Raw genomic sequence first — 14,252 nt, 5'->3', positions numbered from 1 at the left:
GTTATTGAAGCAGAAAGCTAATTTCACTATGTGTTTATTACCTTTGCTTGGTTCACTGTTACTTTTAAAAGCAGTGTTTTTTTTTATTCATTTTATTCAACACTTTTAAGAGGGCACTCTGCAAATTTTACAAGTTAAAGGGGAACTCTGCTGATTTTATACATCAAAGTGTGTTCACAAGTATTGGGGAGTACTACTGCACATGTGAAAAAAAGTTGCATAAATCGTTTTGTGGCTCCAGAGGGAGCTGCACAAAATCTGATGTCCCTTGAGTCAGCATTGGTTGGGGCAGAGGACTATAAGTTTGACAATAAACAAAATCTGGGGGTATAGAGTCAGCAAGAAGTGAGTTAACCAGACCTCTGTTGTCTGCTCCTCATCTCTGCTAGAGGCTAACAACTTGAATTTACATTAGCTGCTGCTAACATAGCATTTCTGAATCTCCAACCTATATAATATTGCATGATATTCAAATAAAACCACCTAGTAACACTTTATTATTCACAAAGAAAACCAAAACCAGCAATAAGCAGGTACACTGAGTTTTAAGTGTGCAACTGCTCTACAGTAAATAATAGATGACATATAAGACATGGGATGAAATTGCAAACTGTGTATTAACCACACTGATAGAAGCTGATAACACAGATCTTCCTGACTGTGAATTGTGAATGCATGTGCATCACCAAGTCTGTCCTGTGCTACATTACTTTGACTGAGCCCTCATGCTGCACCATGCATTCCCATTGAGATGTACTGATTATGTCTTAAAATTCAAAATTTCAGAAAAAGTGGTCTGCAAGAGAAACAGGGTTTGGCTGGCTTAAAACACACTTTTCATGCAGATCATCTATATCAGATAACAATTTTTTCATCACATCCTCTTAGTAAGATGCAGAGAGTATTGCGAAACAATGCTCTGCCTTGAGGCAATGTGCCTTAACATCCTGCCAAAGCAGCAGAGGATGTTAACAAAGTGTCAACTAATGCAGGCTCATGCGTACTTCTACATTTAGTGAATACTGGAGTGTCTTTAAAGTGTCTCCATCCACAGCTGGACAGGTACAGTATAACACTGCTGCTGCAGCTTTCCTTGTTGATATATTATGATTTATAACTCCTTCTTTCTCTGCAGAAAACATGATCCCTTCTCCACAGGAGGATTTCAGGCCTCAAAGTGCCATTGCGATTTCAGCAATTGGTTAGAGTACTTTTCTCCATCATGTTCATGCCTTCATTTTTCATTATTTTTATATTGTATATTATTTATATTATTATACCCTCTCCCTTTTCCATGTAGTTGTGGTGAATATAATTTGGTGGATGATTATGATTGCAGCCATTGGATTGGGTAGGTGTATTATTTTGTGATTTTTGGCAGCAAGCAGTATGTTTTGGCATCTTATTCTTGAGCCAAATGTCAAATATTCACATTGTTGCTCTGCTGCATCACAGGGGCCATACATATCAAAAATTGTCCAATACAGCCCTACATCCCCATCTACCTGATGGTGTTGGGAGCTGTCAGCCTCGTCTCTTTTACTCTGACCTACACCAAGAGCACCTGGAAAGATGGCGTTATCTTCATCCTGAGCTCGGTCTGCGTGGCCCTTCTGCACCTCTTCACTTTCTGCTGGTTCATCGCAGGTTTGAGAAACTGTCAGAAAGATGTTACGTCTCTCCAGATTCTAAATTCTTGTATGAAATCAGGCAGTGATGGAAATTGAATTTGTGCAAGAATTTTACAATTTGCTTGAATATTCGCATTTCATGCTACTTTATACTTCTATTCCACTATAGTTCAATGGAAACAGTAAATAAAATAATTCAAATTAGGCTTAAAATGTCACCAGTGAAAACATTTCCTTCAGTTTGACAGTTCTGAACGTTTTGCAGCTAAAGTATGTGATAAGAAGAGATGAGAAGAGAGGAAGATAATTGAAATAGCTGAGTAATAATTAAATTAAAGTAATCGGTTCATTTAATAAATATCATTCTTCGATCACATCATACATAGACTCATGAAATGTTACATGAATATCAACTGTGCATATTTTAAGATGTTTTTAATCTTGATTGTCATTTATTTAGTCGTGATTTTAAGGTTAAAGAGAAATACTTAAGATTTGAAAGGAAGACTCGAAGTTTTAAGTTTTAAGGGGCTTTAAAGTTTTTAGGGCAGATTTTAGGGCCAGGATCACCAATATCAATACCAACATTGATAAAAGCAGCTAATGTACTATTATATAAGGGAGAGAAATATGTTTATATGATCTATGATGTGAATGCATCATTAATATGCTACTTCTAAATATATTTTAGTCGCCATCAAATAATTTGCCAGACATGAGGCTGGTCTTAGTAAAAATGCATTGTCTAATATGTGCTTTCTGTTCCTTGTAGGCACTGTCTGGGTTTATTCTGTATATCCTCCCAGCTACGAACCAGGAAAACAGTACTGCCATAAGACACCCTTCCAGTTTGCCTTTGTTGTCACCACCTTGGTGTGGGTGTGTGTGACTCTCCTGTTCACCTGTGGCTGTTGCTTCGGTTTACTGGCCTGCTGTAAGACTGTGAGGGCAGGACGTCGCTTGATACCCAACCGCAATACTTTCTATGGTGGGACAGGTTATTTTGAAGAACCCATTGCTAGTGATGTGTAATTTAAATCCTTGTTTGTGGCTTCACAATAGGTTTTAGAGAAGTGAAAATTTTCCTGATCCTGATTCTCCCCCTACTGTTGAGGGTTATTTTTATTTTTTGTGGTAGTTTTTCTAGTCAGGTGCAATATATGAAAGGATCAAATGTAAGACCTGCTGAAACATCATATCACTTTCACACAACAGCACTGTCATTTACAGTATGTGTATAAAAATAACTATCTATTGTCCATAAAACTGGTGTTTTTGATGAGTCACCAAAGGACTGTCTGGTCCCTGCCACCAGTAATTATATGGCATGAGATGAACATATTTTTGCTTGAGGTGAAGGCTTGAATAAAGAAACGCTGGCTTTTTAATTTGTGTCTTTATCTTATGCTTTAATAATGATTACCTGCAAAATAATACAGGAACAGCTTTAATCATGAACCAAAAAAGTCACTTGATAATATGAAAAGCCGTCCATGGTGTTACTGTGTACTAACACACTGGAATACACTTTTGCATCACTTCAGCAAGGTGAGATGTTTAATCAGTGGAGATAAAAAAAAACATTAAAAAATGTAAAAAAAATAAAATAATAAAAAAAAAAATTCAGCTCATTGAATGCATCCTGGTGCATTTTACGTAACATTTTATTCATGATGTGTGAAAAATGCAATTACAAACTGTTTACTGTGGAACAATAAAAGAAAATAAAATGAAAGAAAGGCGGAGTTATTTTAGATTTAATTGTATTGTTACATCAAGTTTCTAAAGATTATGATATTTTCCAAGTGAGGACTTTCATTTCAGGATTCTTTCGGGACTACTATTGGAGCAGGTGGGGTCCTTTTACGTCACTAAAAAACCGACGCTCGTTAGCTTTAGCTAGCGTACACGCTGCGGTGACTCGAGCGGTGACCGAGGGATAAATGAATGGTTGTGTCGGCTGTACAGAGACTGTGATAAAAACATTTTAGAAAGTTGTCCGGATTAAACAGTTGAAGGCAGTTGTCTGCGGTGTTGACTGAACATGTGGAGCTCAGGCCGCCGCGTCCTTCAGGATCTGCTCAGCCAGACTGCTGTCAGGAGTTTGTCTCTGACTCCTGCTCAGGTTAGCGTCTCTGCACATTTCAATTAAATATCACACAGCTGTCACTCTTTAACACTGATCTGACCTAGGCCTGTCTGCCAAGCAGTACCATAACATCTTGCAGTAAATACTAAATTACTACTTATATCTTCGCCAGTGTTACCTTGTTCTTAAAGTTATATAATAAAACCGGAGGACAGAGACTGAACTAAAACAAGGTCTATGCTTCCAAACTCTTCTTCTCTCATTGCATTTATAGTCGTAATATAATATACCTTGCATTATTTATACTTTTTTCTTTAGCTTTTATTGTTTTTATATGCAAAATAAAATGGGCTCAGGCAAATATTACAAATTACATTACAAATCAAATGAAATAAATATATATGTATACACACTCAGTTGTCAGTTTATGGGGAACACCGAGCTAAAACTAATGCAGTCTAATACAACAGTCGCGTAATAGATCCTCCTTCATTAAGGACATAATGTTTAGTTTTTGCTGAAACTGTTGAGGTGTTGATCCAGCTGCATGATCATTCAAAGTCATTGTTTTTTCTACTGTTGAATTGTACTTATTTGAATTACTTTGACCAACCCATTTATGTCAACGAATCTCTGTTTAATGCAATACAGTTCAACAAAAGCACAAACTGCGGCCTCCAATATAATTATACAGTTGAATCAACGGCTCTCTACAACAATTAAAACAAAACAAAAAAGTGTTCGTGTATTTGGTTGTGTTGTGGGTATTAGCAACACACGTGTTCTCAAACTGATGAATATGTTTTCTGAATTTGTTTGTGTTTTGTCTATTTCATGTGTTTTCTTAAGTTGCAGTGTGTTGAGCTCTCAGGGCCACCGTAATTGACTCTAGGCCTTAGTTGATTTGTTAGGACTTGCATACAACTGTATACTCAAAGCTACTAAGGAGATAAATACAGAGGACATTGTACAGACAGACAGATGGATGGATTACCTACAACAGATACATATATTAAAACCAGATGTATTGGTATTATTATAATCAGTATGCCCTAGTCATAGGATTTCATAAAAACCTTTTATTGGCTTGTCGGTATATGAACTGGATGTTTATTTTATGATCTACAATCTGAGTGCATGGATTAATGTGTGTAGTGCTGTCTTCTTTTATTTCCTGTTTTCATTTTACAATATTGATCTTACATATCCTAAACCAGAAGATCCTAATCTCCTCAAAGGAAGTTAGCATGCATTTACTTTCAGATGGACTGATGCACTTTATCATCTAGTCACAAGTGTTAACTAAATATCACTGATACTTTTTAGTGCTTAGATTTTGGAACTGGAATTATTGTGATTTTCTTCCCTGCAGCATGTCACCTAATGCAACTTTTAATGTAGTACCAGAATGATTGATGCTGTTTAACAAAAACAACTTTATTAAAATGGGCATATCTGAAACACAACAACAGTAAAGGACCCACAGAATTGACATATACTGAACATCTGCACAGGCTCAGATTTTAATGTCTGGGTGCTTGATGTTTCCACAGAATACAGTGGTGGTGGAGCGATGGTGGCAGGTCCCCTTGTCAAAAGCAGGCAGCCCGCCGAGGCTTCACCCTCGAAGACACAGAATCTACAAGGTGGTTGAAGACACCAAAAACGCTCCCAAGAAGAATATGGAGCTCATTCTGACTCAGACGGTACCAAGTGAGTATCATCACTGCATTAAACAGATCAGATAAACCTAAATTACTAACTGAAGTGACCCATCATGGATTTATTTAGGGACTTAGAATCAATATAGAGTCAATATATGAAGGGATGATGACCTTGAAGTTTCGTTTTTTTTTCCTGGTTTGTTCTGACAGAGCTCGGTGGGCGAGGAGAGACTGTGTTTGTGAAAAAATCAGTTGCCAGGAATAAGCTGCTGCCCGAAGGTCTCGCTGTGTATCCATCACAGGAGAACAAAGCGATGTTTGCTGAGGAGTTAAGAGTGTGTACTGCTTTATAATGTTTGTACGTAGCTGCACATATTAGTCTGCAGAGTTTAGCTATTCATCATTGCCACATTCTTTTACTCACAGCTTCTGCGCGAGGGGAGGCCAGAGGACAGGATTCAAACCCGCACTGGACAACTGGTGAGTGTTCGTATTTCACTTTTCAAAGACCGTCTTAATGCCTGGCTCTCAGTCTCAGTGTAAGGAACGACGGACCCAACAGCTGTCAGTTTTTTGACAAAGGTTTCCTGGTGTTTTTACAGACAGTGGAGTTCCTTAAACGCTCCAAGCTGAAGATCAACAAAATGCCCTCTGAAGAATTCCAGCTCACTAAAGAGAGCGTTTGCAGACAGCTTTTCAGGAAGGTATGTCAATCTCTCTAATCCTCATTTTCCTCTCTATTTCCCATATTACACACGATTCAGTCAAAACACTGAGAAATGTGCTACTTGACATTAAGTAAGTGCTTCTGTAATTGTTTTGACTTTAACGAAAACCTTTTCTTAGCTGGGAGTTGTTGTTCCACCTCATGCACTGAGTCTTCCATTTGAGCCAATCAAGGACTTGGGTGATTACTGGTGTGAAGTAACGGTAAGAAATGTTTATTTTTCAGTGCATCATATGCATGTAGCTCCAAATTATAGATGCCTTTTAGTAGTTAAAAACTGATTCGGAACAACTGACAAATAGTTCAAATGTTGCAGATAAGCATTTATTACATGTGGGTGATGCATGTTGCAAGAAATAAAAAAATAAAAAATTATGTCCTTGAAAAATTCTGCAACCTCATAAAACAAAGACTTAATGTTTCCTTGGAGTTTTATTAATTTTTCACCCAGGAAGCACCTGTTTTGTGTCACACCTGACTGAAGCTGCATGGAAGTTAAAAAATAGTGGCAAGTTTGGCTGTTCTACTAGAATGTTTATCCTTAATATTTTTATCCTCCAGGTTAATGGAATAAACACAGTTCGCATCCCTTTGTCACTGGTGCCATATGAAGACCAATCTGCAAGGTACCAGCAGCAGTTGAAAAGACAAAAGCAGCAGCAGACAGCTTCAGACATTTCAGAAGCCGCTGATGAAGAGGAAGCAGTTGTGAAGGCCGTTTCTGATGCAGCAGTGGAGGCTGGTAAAGACTCTGTGAGTCAAGTTAGTGAAGCTTCAGCCTCAGGAGGAGCTTCTGCCGCTGAGGAAACAACAGCCTCAGCTACACCGACAACTCAAGACACAACAGCACCACCAAGTGACAGGCCGAAAAAAGATTAAAGGACTCCAAATGAAGACATCCACACAACTACAGTGGATTCTGTTTACCTATAATACACAATACACGCATAGAAACTGTTTGGGTTCAATTATTAAAAGGATTTTCATCTACACAGAAGTCAACACAACCCCTCTCCTGTCACTTAAATCAGTGTATCCTTCTGATGGTTGTCGATATACCATTAAACAATAATGTAGTGATATGTAAGTTGTTTTTTTTTTTTTCTAATTTTAGGACCACTGTAAATACAGTGTTATTTAATATTGTGGAAAATAAAAGGTTATGTTTCCTCAGTAGGCTGACCACAATGTTTAAAAAATGCTATGGGAGGAAAATGCAGTGTTGTGTTGGGGAATTATGTTCATCATGTTAATTATAGTGGGATAAACTGATTGTTTTTATTATTTTACTTCATCTGCATCATTGTGATACTAGTAATAATAAAAAACTGCCCAGTGGCCTTTAAAGGTGCGGAGCCAGGAAAGGAAAAGATTTATTGATGAAGTTTAACTGCACAACACTCATAAACAAAAGAATAAGGTAAACACAAAAAGGTCTTTCCCAGCGTTGCCTAACTAACTTAACATTAGGAGCCCCCCACCCCTCCAATCTGCTCAGGTCACAGTACCATGGCATGTCTTACCAATCCTGTGTGTATGTGACTAATGATACATTAAAGAGATTTGCTAATTATAGAGAGCTTTAGAGCAAATGTTCTTTGTACTATCTTAAGGGAAATCAAGGGTAAGGTGCAACAATAAGAAAAATCCCGAGCTCACAAAGTAACCAGATGAAGCTCTGTAATTTATATTCCTGTCTCTGAGATATATTACACAAGCACTGCAGGTGATCTAAATATAACATTTCAAAGCAATCCTTGGACTGCTAGTATATTTAAGATATGTCTGCCAAACATCAGATTAGGCTTTGAGGCAGATCAGGTTGCGCACGTGTTGGTACAGTGAGCCACTACTGGTACCCAGCCATAGTTTACATGTGGAGCTCTTTGCGAAATCCAATGTATATGAAATAGTGCATGTAGTAGTAAGCTGGCCCATGAATTCACATTGCTACTCTTTAAGAACTAACAGAATACTGATGGAGGGTTTTCAACCTATTGCTTTGATAAAGTAAAAAGGAAAACATGGTAGACTTTACAATGATGTCAATGCCTCCATGAAAAGCCATTAAAAAAAGGCTTCTTTGCAGTGTGGGAGGATTTGAAGCAACACGCACCTTTGTGTCTAAAAGACTGAAGATACCTGCGATATTCTCCAGAGCTGGAGAGGGCGGCAGTATTTTGTTTCACTTCTGCACAGTTCATAGCATTTTCCCTTAACAAAAAGTATTCAGCTTATTCAAAACATTCTGGCACACCGGCTGTGGACAAGACATATACACAGATATTCCTGATTCATTATGGTGACAGAATTTGCCAAAAACTGGAGCAGGAGAAAGAAATATTGTAAAAGCCTCCTCTCAACCAGCTAAAATAAAACATCAGCTTCACATAAATGCATTCCCAATTTTGGGAATCTCATGGATCAGGGGCTCATCAATTCAGCAAAGACCCATTATTGGGATTTTTGCGTGATGTACTGAACCTGGAGGATGCACGCTGGATTCAACCAAGTGAAACTGAGGTAAAGTTCTTGTTTAATGATTTTTAAAAATCATATGGTTCTCTAGCCTGATCGTCACTAAAGAACTGAAATGCAGGTTTGGTTCTCTGGCAATTTATCAATAATAACCGGGGATAAATAATGGCCACTCAGATATGCACTTTTATGAGCAAATGCAACATGTTTGTTTCCCATTATCATTTTTATTTTTCATTACAAAGTTGTTGATTCAACATATAAATATTATTGTGTGTATGTATGTATGTATGTATGTATGTATATGTGTCAGAGCTTTCTCATGACTCCAGTTATTTTGTCATTATCAACATTTACTGATATTTGTTTGATTGCAAGAGAACCAAGCCTTTTAAATAGGGACGTCACGTACATCATTCATTCATACATCAATGTCCACGATCATATGAACAGGAATAACACATATTCAAAAGGGAAAAAAATAATTGTAATGGCCACTTCAGGGTCACATTACATCCTCTCTGCCACTGACTAACCAAAGGTATCTTAAAAACACCTTTACACTATTATTTATAGTTATAGTGCCGGTTTAGAAAATAAGTGAAATAATGTTTATTCATGATAAACTACAGTCAAAGGAGAGTTTAATGGCTGTAACTGGATTTTCAATGTGGAAGTAACACCTTATCAAACAGGACCAAAACAACTATTGAATATTAACAGTTCAACACAAATGCAGGATGGAGGAAAAGAGGAAAAATCTGTATTAAGGTATCTATACTGTTCTTCCCCAAACACAACCTTCCGTTTGTTTGGGAAATCTGGAAAGCTCTACTCTACTTTCTGATGCAGGGTTTTCACATGTCACCAAGAGTCCGCAGCGTGACATTTAGAAACCGTATTTGGCCTGGGTCTGCCGGCGTGATAGCTTGTTATCTGCCCAGCTGTTCTTCAGCTCCAGCTCACGTTCCTTTGCCTGTGTAAGAAGAAATGAAGTAAATCTTGGTAAGATTTTGCAAAACTAAATGCTGTACAAATAATGCCTTTCAGCAAGGTAAACAAAGATTTAAAAACACACTACTATTTGGCAAATGTAACCAATTTTTCAAAGAAAAAGAGACAACCCAGTGTCTAATCTGTTATTATTAAATTCCATGTGCTATAATTTGGAAATGCTTGAGGCCACAGACATAAAGGGGAAAACCTGATGAGCCGAAACCCTGAGTGCAAGTATGAGCTCTGAATGACAACCAGTGCAGCAATGCAAATAATCCCCACCCTGTGTGCTTGTTCAAACACTTACCATCCGAGGTGTATACAAATAACATATTGTGTGATACAACAACACCCAACATTACTCAATGAACAGACAAATTCTCTGAAATTCTCTCTGAGTTAAACAAGCAAGGTTAAGAGAAATTCATCTACTTTTATAGGTATAGTTTGATTGCCTTGAAGTTTTTCGCAGCCTACGTAGAAAAACCACAGGCATACAGTAGTCAAAACAAGGCTTGAGGTTTGCGCTGCACAAACAGGCATGGCAGCCAAAAATATGGAGCTGGATGTGTGCGGACATGTCACAATGGGAATACAGACTCCTGGTATTTTGGTAGAGAAACTCTTGACTTCCACCCTGCTCTGTATCTCCTTAAAAACCTGCTGGAAATTTCCAAATTTTCTAAAACAGTCTTGCACTATGGCTACTCTGACTTTTCACCAGATAATTAACAGGAAAAAAAACACCAAAAACTCTGGACAGACAGATAATAAAATTATTTTGGTGGTCCAAGATAAGCTGACCAAAAAGTGAAATTTTAAATATTAGGTGTAGTCCTTAAAAGGCCCGAACTACATGGAAAAATCAGTGCAGACATGAATACATGATGAAATTTATATAACAGAAATGCAGAAAGTAGAATTTAAGTTTAGCAGCATTCACCTGGTGAATGAGATATGTTATCTGGTGCTTGCGCCGCTGTTGTCCTGTAGGTTGTTCTCCTTTTTTCTGCAGTAAAAAAAGAGAAAAAGTAGCCACAGTTACATTACAACACAAAAGTATTCCTGCTTATAATTAGTTGACAGTCCTGTGTGTGTGCTAGCTTATGTGTCCACCCAGTGAAACCTTCATGCATATCTTGTTTCTTTGCCTAACTGAAAAAACTCATGTAAGAGATGTGAAAATATTTGGCTTACATGGTTTTTTTTTGTTGTTTTTTTTTTTTTTTTTATATGTTTGACTTTTATATCTTTGGCATGAAATCATTCTTCATCATTCTTGTAACAGCTTAGTAAACATCAAGTCCATTTGCATTTTGTAGTTTGGTAGAAACCTCAAAAGTCAAATTACCAAAGCCATTTCCTTTATGCCTTTACATGTTCCCAGTCTAAACTGGGTATTAATCAGTAGTAAGCAAAAGTAAACAACATCTTGCCCCTGTTCAATGAAACAAGCCTTGTGCAAATGAGCAAAAACATCAACATAAAACTGAAGCAACCTAACACCCAGTCCTGTCAGTTCTGGGCCTGCACATGCAAAACACCCCCATGTGACAGAGATCAGGTCACCTTGCTGAAGGACTGGCGGGTCTGTTTCTCTTCTGTCATGTTCTTGGTCATCCACTGCTGGTTGCCACTGAGCTGGTCATCTCCCTTGATTTCCAGAAACTTCACCTCCTCTTTGCCTCTGTTTCTTTTCCCCTGCAGCCGCATGAACTGAAATAAATGAAAAAAGGCTCTTTGAGTCACACTGTTGCAGCCCCATTTCACATTTTTCTCAATTAGGGGATGTTTTTGAACTTAAATTGAGGGAATGAAACAGACAAACACAAGCTTAACAACACATCAGATGACAGCTGCAACATTAAAAACAGTTAATGGAAAGTGTGGAGTAGTATGACATCTACAAAAAAATAATTTGGGGAAAAAGGAGCTCTTCTTCTTACCGCTTCATCATCAAACATGGCAGAGTGGCCAGGCTCTTCAGCCTCCTCCGACAATCCGGGGTTAGGATCTTGGTAATATGACTCATTATAGTATTCCTGCCCAAGTAGAAAAAAAAAAGTTTGTGCGGTCACTCACATGGTGATCGTTCTCTTCAGTATGAATGCTTGAGGATTCAGAGGCTAAGCTTTGTATGTGGCTCTGTAGCCTTTAAGTGTCTTTATGTTGTATCATTAATGCATGTGACTGTGCGCTTGTGTCTCATTTCCATCCTTGCTGTATATCTGTGGTATGTGAATAGATAATGTGCGAGAGCATGCATGCCTCAGCAGTCGTGGTTTCCATGGCTACACTCAGATCTTATCACGAGACTGTTCATATGACAATTCAGCTCTTCCTAGAGGACATGGCCAGCCTTATTTTTTAACAATTCATTTAAACATCTTTATATAGAGGTAACACAAGTGGAAAAGAGCGTGTAATCTGAGTACAAAGCCATTCAGATGACAAGTCAGGTCATAAGGTTATAAGAAACTGTATAAATCAAGGTTACCTGAGGGAAAGCTTCTGGGCCTGTCATGGGCTGCTGATATTGAGAATATTGACCTCCCCATGCACCAGCTCCCTCGTGGTTCCCCCCAAAGTCAAGAGGGGCATCTGACTGACCAGGCTCATCAGCAGCTGCAATAGGAGGTGGCTCTGCAGGGGCTCCTGGCTCAGGATCTAAGCTTGGGATGACTGCAGGGAGGGGCTGGGAGCTTTCACCTAGGGAGAAGTAGTTCTGTGGGGTTATGTCATCCTCGTTATCCTGGTCATCAGCGGCTATTTGTCTAGCCAACTGCAGGGCGGCTGACTTTGCTGCAGCTTTGATAGCAGAGGGTGACGCACTAGAACCAAGCAGACCCTGAGCAGGCGTTCCAGGCTTGGGTCCTTTGGGTTCTTGCCTTTTGGTGAGTGCATGAGGAATCAGGGCTCTGTCAGTCTCTTTCACTGTCAGGTTTTTGGGTTGTGGCAGAAGGGCAGCCAGGCCTGAGCCTGCACCCTGAAGGAGACGAGATATGGATGGAAATGGGAAGTGTGAGTTCAGGAAATTACTTTACCATAATGGAATAGATTAATATATTCTGTGTCACTGGTTTCCTGTCTTTTTATGCATTTAGAACCTTATTAACAGAGTAGAAGAGTTGAGAAGAAAATCAGAGGAGAAACAAAAGAGGGAGGTAGAAGAGTTAAATCTAGGCTGGTATGGATACCATATACTGCTCTGTCTGCAGTGTGTGCTAGTGTGACATGCAAAACATTGTGGATGATAGTTAAACTCCAGTGTTTTATTAGTTAAAAACAAACACTTTATAATGTGTACAATCCTATAATGTGATTAAGAGAAGGTCAGATATGACAGCTGAATTACTGCTTTATTATCTGGGCTAGAGAGATGAGGGAACATTTTATTCTGTAACTTGTCACAGTAAGATTTGCTCACCTGAGGTTGTAGTTTCTTTTTTGCTGGTTCATCATCATCAGAGTCTGACTATGGACAAGAAATACATATATTCTGAATTACAACCTGATTACATACCACAGGAGCTGCAATATGTATATGCAAACGGTTGATCTGGCTCAGTACTCACATCGTGTCTCTGGATCTCTGGCACAGTGATCTTGACAGGCTCTGTTCGCTTCCTCGGCTTAGGCAGACTAGAAAGGAAGCCTCCTTTAGATGGTGGAGGATGTAGGTCATCGTTTGACGTGCTGTCCCCAGCTGAAGGGTTTGCTTTTGTCTCCTTTCTTGGTCCATCGTTTCCACCTGCAGATCCTGGCTTTTTAGGAGCAGGCAGGAGAGAGAAGAGCCCTCCTGCGCTGACTTTGCTCTCCGGTGCGGCAGAAGTGGAGGTTTCCTCGGAGTCACTATCATCACTGCTGCCATAGGCGACTAAAGACATGTTTGCTGATGTTATTAAAGATTATTAATCCGCAGTAGCTCGTGGACATGGATAACCACTTCCCCTTGATTTGTTCTCAAGAAGCCGTACTCACTCTGGCTTTCCGAGGATCTGGCTTCCACTAAAGGTACGATAAGCTTTGATCAATATAGCCACAGTGATAATGAAATAATTCCAGGTGGAGCTGTAGTATCATGGAAAGCACAGCAGGTTAAAAGAGGCCCTCACAGTGAGCTCATGAAATGAAAGGATTGTCCCAACTTCACAGCGCTAGCTAATGCTAGCTAGGCCGCCGCAGTAAACGATATTAGCTAACCGACCACTTCTTGCTTAGTCAAATTAAATTCGTCACAGAACTGTTATTGCACATCGGTTGATGCAGCGGGTATATTTTTAAACCACAAACCGGCGACTGTAGTGTGGTGTTACGCCAACAAATTCATCTAGTTAGTCCCTAGACTCCATCAAAACATTCGCCTCCATCATTCATGATTGAAAAAACGACAGTTGCGCAGCTTTCTGCGCAGCCATTTCTTATTCGTGTGTTCATTTTGATTTGTTACATAACTTACCGCCCCTAACGGACCGAGTGTGCAACATCAATTTACAGTATGAAAATGTCTCAGGAACCATTGGGTGAGCTATAATAGAACACACCGACTTTATGTCTTCAGTATTTTTATTTATTTGCTAGTTTTAGCAAATAACGCTCTACAACCAAAATTTACGCGTATATTATAATCTAATTTTAACCTTTTTAGACTGAAAATGTTAATATTT

The 14,252-nt window shown here is 38.9% G+C and overlaps 3 protein-coding genes across 3 annotated transcripts; 2 read left to right on the top strand and 1 right to left on the bottom strand.

Annotated features, from left to right (window-relative positions):
• Positions 1-928: 928 nt before the first annotated feature.
• LOC147818903 (transmembrane protein 272-like) lies at positions 929-3,019 on the top strand. Its single transcript, XM_087175035.1, has 5 exons — positions 929-1,062; positions 1,136-1,201; positions 1,301-1,351; positions 1,456-1,647; positions 2,404-3,019. Exons 2-5 carry the CDS (start codon positions 1,141-1,143, stop codon positions 2,661-2,663), a joined length of 564 nt encoding a protein of 187 aa, XP_087031161.1. The 5' UTR covers positions 929-1,062; positions 1,136-1,140; the 3' UTR covers positions 2,664-3,019.
• Positions 3,020-3,509: 490 nt separating this feature from the next.
• Positions 3,510-7,193, top strand: mrpl9 (mitochondrial ribosomal protein L9). The gene is made up of 7 exons (XM_023409856.2): positions 3,510-3,756; positions 5,274-5,433; positions 5,595-5,719; positions 5,811-5,864; positions 5,987-6,088; positions 6,231-6,314; positions 6,673-7,193. Exons 1-7 carry the CDS (start codon positions 3,676-3,678, stop codon positions 6,988-6,990), a joined length of 924 nt encoding a protein of 307 aa, XP_023265624.1. The 5' UTR covers positions 3,510-3,675; the 3' UTR covers positions 6,991-7,193.
• A 259-nt stretch (positions 7,194-7,452) lies between these two features.
• On the bottom strand, positions 7,453-14,063 carry prcc (proline rich mitotic checkpoint control factor). Its single transcript, XM_023409855.2, has 7 exons — positions 13,161-14,063; positions 13,013-13,060; positions 12,083-12,571; positions 11,532-11,627; positions 11,155-11,301; positions 10,529-10,594; positions 7,453-9,565 (listed from the first exon to the last, which is right to left on the bottom strand). The coding sequence occupies exons 1-7, from the start codon at positions 13,470-13,472 to the stop codon at positions 9,479-9,481; spliced, it is 1,245 nt and encodes a 414-aa protein (XP_023265623.1). The 5' UTR covers positions 13,473-14,063; the 3' UTR covers positions 7,453-9,478.
• Between the last annotated feature and the right edge of the window lie 189 nt (positions 14,064-14,252).

This window comes from Seriola lalandi, unplaced genomic scaffold (genome assembly GCF_002814215.2).
Source record: "Seriola lalandi dorsalis isolate HSWRI2012SDOR001 ecotype SW California unplaced genomic scaffold, Sedor1 jcf7180002054408, whole genome shotgun sequence".
Taxonomy (NCBI): domain Eukaryota; kingdom Metazoa; phylum Chordata; class Actinopteri; order Carangiformes; family Carangidae; genus Seriola; species Seriola lalandi.
Note: the sequence above shows the minus strand (reverse complement) of the source record. Positions and strands in the feature narration are given on the sequence as shown.

Excerpts from the sequence above, each read along its gene's own strand:
- LOC147818903 (XM_087175035.1), top strand. The coding sequence starts at position 1,141 with ATGATCCCTTCTCCACAGGAGGATTTCAGGCCTCAAAGTGCCATTGCG. Across the intron at positions 1,352-1,455 it reads GATTGCAGCCATTGGATTGG|GGGCCATACATATCAAAAAT; the intron begins GTAGGTGTATTA and ends GCTGCATCACAG. Across the intron at positions 1,648-2,403 it reads TTTCTGCTGGTTCATCGCAG|GCACTGTCTGGGTTTATTCT; the intron begins GTTTGAGAAACT and ends TGTTCCTTGTAG.
- mrpl9 (XM_023409856.2), top strand. The coding sequence starts at position 3,676 with ATGTGGAGCTCAGGCCGCCGCGTCCTTCAGGATCTGCTCAGCCAGACT. Across the intron at positions 5,865-5,986 it reads AAACCCGCACTGGACAACTG|ACAGTGGAGTTCCTTAAACG; the intron begins GTGAGTGTTCGT and ends GTGTTTTTACAG. Across the intron at positions 6,089-6,230 it reads GCAGACAGCTTTTCAGGAAG|CTGGGAGTTGTTGTTCCACC; the intron begins GTATGTCAATCT and ends ACCTTTTCTTAG.
- prcc (XM_023409855.2), bottom strand. The coding sequence starts at position 13,472 with ATGTCTTTAGTCGCCTATGGCAGCAGTGATGATAGTGACTCCGAGGAA. Across the intron at positions 12,572-13,012 it reads AAAAGAAACTACAACCTCAG|GGTGCAGGCTCAGGCCTGGC; the intron begins GTGAGCAAATCT and ends CGTCTCCTTCAG. Across the intron at positions 10,595-11,154 it reads CCCGCCAGTCCTTCAGCAAG|AAAAAAGGAGAACAACCTAC; the intron begins GTGACCTGATCT and ends TTTTTACTGCAG.